At 33.1% G+C, this 6,154-nt stretch overlaps 1 protein-coding gene across 1 annotated transcript; it reads right to left on the bottom strand.

The window, feature by feature from the left end:
* Nucleotides 1-619: 619 nt before the first annotated feature.
* LOC145947114 (uncharacterized) lies at nt 620-5,157 on the bottom strand. The gene is made up of 2 exons (XM_083056887.1): nt 5,011-5,157; nt 620-1,366 (listed from the first exon to the last, which is right to left on the bottom strand). Exons 1-2 carry the CDS (start codon nt 5,155-5,157, stop codon nt 620-622), a joined length of 894 nt encoding a protein of 297 aa, XP_082913013.1.
* Between the last annotated feature and the right edge of the window lie 997 nt (nt 5,158-6,154).

The following is a 6,154-nucleotide window of genomic DNA, read 5'->3' as shown; positions in this document are numbered from 1 at the left end:
GCTCGTAAAATAGCAGAGAATGCAACTCTTCATCATAAATCCATGATGGTAAAACGTCAGATATAGCGGAAATACTTTCGATTTTAACGAGCTGTTCGTTGTTATTGTGCATTTTGATACCGATTTCATTATAAAACCACGTGGGCAGCGGAGGTGGTACAGCGGGCTCACTATCGAGTTGAACAAGGTATCTACGCTTGATGTGCATATCAAAGCCAAGTATGCGGCGAAGTTGTCGGAAAAATGTACATAATGCGTCATAGTACAATTTTTTTCTTCGCAGTCAAGTTTCATGAAAACTTTACCTCCCATGAAGATGACGAAATGCCAAACGATATGCGAATCGACAGATTTAGCAGCGTGATTCACACACGCTATAATATCGCGCATACTTGAGTAAATACCCGCGGGTACCTGAGATTTCATAACCTTACCCGTCTTATCGCGTTCGTTAATATCGATGAATCTGATTAATCCTTCATTATCCTGTATATGTAAAAAACTACACGGAAATTGAATCTCAGTGAGCGCCACTTCCCAACGTCCGTGTAATTCTATACGCTGGGGTAATTCAGTAGTGAAACACGTGGTTGTATTTTCCGGAAAGTAACGCATGCTACTATTGCTCGGAAGAATCATGTAAAATTCTTCTCCCCTCATTTTGACTCAAAGATTTTAAACTCGATACGGGAATCCAAGAGTCGAATTTAGAGGGATAACCCTGCCAACTAACTAATATTTGTTTATTGTTACCGCGTCCTCTGCTCTTTATTACCCGATCGACGATAAATTCTTCCTCTTGTAAATCTTTATTGACCGGAGTTAATTCTTGTTCGTAAAAAATTCCGTCTATATCCTCGCCTGTTAAATCGCTTAGTTCGTATACGAGGGGTTTCCTCCATTCGAGAACGTGGTAAATTCGAAATATTTCTTCGCTCCACTTTGCCTCGTATCCTTTCTCAAACACTACTTTTGCCCTACTGACACGCACGAGTTCGCCCACGTTATATTTAGCCTTCTGCTTAGCGTCGCAATTCTTTTTCTTCTTCTCTTTGTTGTCCTTCCATCGACGATTTATATTTTCACATGCGATACGAGCATTTTCCCGCGTAACGGCCGCGGGTTGCATTTTAATAGAGGTATGACGAGTATGGTTGTAAGCGCGAACGATATCCTGTAAAACATCGATGTAGCGTCGCGTATTTTTATGTGTAAAATAACGCCACATCCATTCCTTGAGCGTTCTATTAAATCGCTCCACTACGGCTGCTTTAACATCGGGATTACGGGCTACGCGAAAACGAATGCCTTTTTCTTTTAAAAATTTCTGTACAGGCTGGGCTATAAATTCTTTACCTTTATCCGTCTGCAGGTAAACAGGTTGACGTTTTTTTGTTTCTCAAAAGTACACGTTGAAAGGCTTTTGTCACACAGGTAGCTGTTTTGTCGCGTAATGGTTCTACCCAAACGAATTTACTAAGGACATCGATAATTATCAATAAATAAGAATATTCGTCATTATAGCTCTTGCCACTAAAAAAATTATTTTTTTGACTGCAACCAAAATATTTAGTACACACATTTTGGTTGCCGGTATAAAATATTTTACTTATACTAACCATATTTATCATAGAGAAAACAAAATTCAAAAATTCATTTAATTTAGCGCAACCAAATTATTTGCTTAATTTTTTTAGTTTTTTTTTTATAGACAAATTATCATCTTTACAAAACTTTATTATTAAGTAAATTAAAAAATTATTATTAAGTACATTTATCTTGAAAAAGTGTTTAATTATATTATAATTATATACAATATATATTTATATATGTACATAATATACCATTTGTAAAATTAAAAAGTTGTATATATGTATATATATATATATATATATAATATATATGATCGGACGAGAATTGGTGCTGTTGTTGAAGCTGTTTAAGTTGTTTATTATGCCAATTTGAGTAACAATTTTTACAAAACTAATAAGCAAGTTTTTACATGTATGACTGTTGGCAATATTTTATAATTTAAAATACTTAATACTTATATTAATACTTATATTAATACTTATATATATTATATATATAAAATTTGATTATTACAAAATATTTTCAAAAATGAGTTTATTATTTGCATATATGTATAATATAATGTATGTGCAAATTAGAATACCTTCATTAAAAAAGTATTATATACAAATATTTTAAATTATAAAAATAGCCAACAGTCATACATGTAAAAAACTTGTTTATTAGTTTTGTAAACATTGTTACTCAAATTGGTATAATAAACAACTTAAACAGCTTCAACAACAGCACCAGTTCTCGTCCGATCACTGAATTAAGCAGCGTTTGGCATGGTTAATACTTGGATGGGTGACCGCTTGGGAATTATAAAATATTAAAATAAGAAATTATTATCAACTTACACACACTCACACACACACATATATATATATATGTATATATATATTGTATATAAGTATAGTTACTATGTACACGTTTTTAAAATGTTTATTTTAGTTGTAAGAACTAAATACAAGGAACCAAATTTTTTAGTTGGAACAATAAAATATTTGGTTGATCATATATTTACCAAATTATTTGGTACGGTTTACCAAATTTTGGTTATGTCAACAAAATTGTTTTTTCAGTGTGAGATTACGAAGATCGATCAAATCTGACTCCCATAAATCGTCGATATTTGTTACATTATCAAGAGACACGGTAGTGTCTCGCGCCTAGTTTGGGCGAAGCCGACTCTCAGAAGCGAGGCACCGTGTATCTTTACGCGAATCGGACAATTCGAGATAGTCATAGATTCGGATGCTCAATAATGGCTGAAGCGATCGAGTTTTTACTAGGTTTAATCGATAGATTGAGGTCGAATTATATAATGAAAGTGTCTTTATTTTTGCTCTACGTGCTTTGTAAGCGGAAATATAATAATGCAAAGTCTAAATATGAAAAATTTCGTTTAAGAAACGTCATCATCGTTCACGCATACATAGTAGTATCTATCGTGCTACACGCATTATTAATCACACGTATACAACACATGCATACACGTATATCACACGTAAACAACACATGCAATAGATGCATGTAGTGGTAATCTTGTACTGTTCTCACGTTTCACAACAGACGGCGTTAGTGGCGCTTCGCGATATTAGCAGCGTGCGGGGTATTAGATCTTTTGACATATGATAGGTTAAGTGTGCGGTTATCCAGGATCATAATTGATTGATAAAAGAAGAAGAAGAGATTTATAAGAATCAAGTAATTATTTCATATTTTTATAACAATATTAACAATTATATTCTTATTCATATTTTTTATAACAATATTAACAATTATATTCTTATGAAAAAATAATAGGATGGTTACGTAACAAGAAAATAGTTATTATTATATTATTATGAAAATAATATAGTATATCACATATAAGTAGTATTGCATATCACATGTATGTAGTATATTGCATATCACATGTATCTTTACCATTTTATTTTACTATTTCTTTCATAATAATAACTACTTTCATGCTACGCTACCATCCTACTATTTCTTTTATAAGTACATAATTATTGATGTAAAATAAGGAAGCGAATAAAAGCTAATAATAATAAATAATGTAAAGATAATAGTGCTATAAATGATATGAGCTATAATAAAGAATTTATATACATTTTTATAGCTCATAGCATTCATAACATTATTATCTTTACATTATTTATTATTATTAGCTTTTATTTGCTTCCTTATTTTACATCAATAATTATATACTTATGAAAGAAATAATAAGATGGTAGCGTAGCATGAAAGTAGTTATATTATTATGAAAGAAATAGTAAAATGGTAACGATACATGTGATATGCAATATATTACATACATGTGATATGCAATACTACTTATATGTGAGATGTACTATATTTCTTTCATAACAATTACTTTCTTGTTACGCTGCCATCCTACTATTTCTTTCATAAGTATATAATTGTTAATATAAAATAAAGAAACAGTATATTTTGTATATATGTACGTACTCTAATGATTTAAATATGTTTTACATTACAGGTACAGAATGAGGACATTGTAATCTTTTGAAATAGTACTAGAGCTCAAAAAGTAATGCCCTACATTATTTTTTCAGAATATTTATTCAACTATTTATACACAATATACATGGTAATCTCAATCAACTTCTATTTCTTTATGCCAGTACGATACATTATATGTATTTACTTGCCTTTACTGTACCAACTTTTGTCCTTTCCACGTAACCATGTTTTCACATTTGAATCACGCTCTCTTCATCTTCCAAACCGTATTTCGCGAAGTGCATTTAATTAAGTGGTTTAAAAAGTTAAATATTGGAAGCTATCGCTAAACTGTGTTAAACATATAATTTAAAGATCTCTGCGAAACAAGATTGGGAAGATGATGAGGGGATGATTGAAGCTGTGATGACATGGTTACGTAGAAAAAACAAGAGTTGATACAATAAAGACATACATATACTTGTATCGTGCTAGTATAAGGTTATAGAAATTGATTGAGATTATATTAAAAAATAATATATATTTAAAAAGAAGAAATATCCATGTATGTTTAAAAACATTTCAAACCTGTTTAATAAATAGTTTCTGAAAAAAATGGCATTATTTGAGCAACCCTAGTAAATCTAAATAATATACAAAAATGAATGATATCCCTATAAAAACTTACCTTTAAAAAAAAAGGTAAAAAAAGACGCCTAGTATGGGCACGCCAGTAATGAAAAATTACCCATTGCAAACCCATGTAGAATTGTAGTATAAAAAATTACCTATTGCAAACCCATTGCAAACATTGGGTTTGCAATGGATAATTTTTCATATGATTCTACATGGGTTTGCAATGGGTAATTTTTCACTACTGGCGTGCCCATACTAGGCGCCTTTTTTTACCTTTTTTTTTAAGGTAAGTTTTTATAGGTAATGTAAACGTGGAAATTTTCGACGTACTGGTCGATGCAGCGTATACGCATCTTGTGATTTAAGCCATTCAATGACATCGTTACGCGTAAAATTTGGTTTAGCAGCTCGAGATAAATTCTCCGCGGAATAGCCGGCATAGTGTGAGGGAACGTAATACAATTTTTCGAGTTCCATTATTTGAGTGATCTCCAATGAAATATACCTTTCTTTTTTTTAGGCGAAGAATCCGGCACTAATGTTTTATTATCGTCGCTGACGGCAGTGGCGGATAAAAACACCGTGTCTCCTTCGGTTTCGTTTAACTCCCGACCGTATGACTTTGAACGCGACAGTGAAGTTTTCTGGGTGGAGCTTCCACGTAGCAGAGTTTTTTTAATACGCAGAGATCTACGAGTGATCGTAGTCAATAAATCGCGATTCCCTATAAGACTGGAGGGTGTACCTATGTCTTGCAGTAATTGAGCAAACTGAATTCTCCCTATAGCTTTCACCGTTTTTCTCTCACGTATCGCGTTGTTTATAAGATCGCTAATATTCGACCCCGCTACAACATCACCCTCTATAGTCACGAGTCCGCGTCTATCCCAGCTAATCTTCGATGACTGAATATTTAGCAAAAATTTCAATAACGCGTTTGCTTTAAAACGATAAGTTTGCGGTACACTGCTGAGTATTTCTTTATCTTTTCCGCAGATTGAGTGCGTTTCTTCCCGAAACTATTCTCGCTAACGGTACCATCACTGCTGATTAAAGTATTTTTATGAGATTAAATTTCCATAAGGTCGTCATCAACGGGCAAATCGATATCTTTATTCTGATCGCCTTCGCCTCCGTCGCTGTCAACATTACATGTGTCGTCGACGTTACCACGTGTATCCTCGCGTGAGTCATTGCGTAAGCGTTTTTTCGCTTCTCGAACAAAGTGAAGATAACGCTGAAGTACTTCTTTATACAATTTCCATCTTTCGCCTTCATCTAGAGGAGTCGCGAGGTTAAGAATATGCCACATTTTCGCGTCGAGTCGCGATAAGGGGGTTCCTGGAGTCCGTACGGTGTTATTATTATTATCGTTTTCCCCGTCAGATATCGTATTTTTTTTCTTCGGCGAGTTATCCAGGGTTATTGTAGTTTTTGTTATTTCCGGTTGTAGCTATTGATGCTGCATTTGTCG

The sequence above is a fragment of the Prenolepis imparis genome, unplaced genomic scaffold (assembly GCF_030444845.1).
Source record: "Prenolepis imparis isolate NDT839.2.m4 unplaced genomic scaffold, iyPreImpa1.0 SCAF_44, whole genome shotgun sequence".
NCBI classification, from domain to species: Eukaryota; Metazoa; Arthropoda; class Insecta; order Hymenoptera; family Formicidae; genus Prenolepis; species Prenolepis imparis.
The sequence above is the reverse complement of the archived record's forward strand: the minus strand, read 5'-3'. Positions and strand labels throughout refer to the sequence as shown.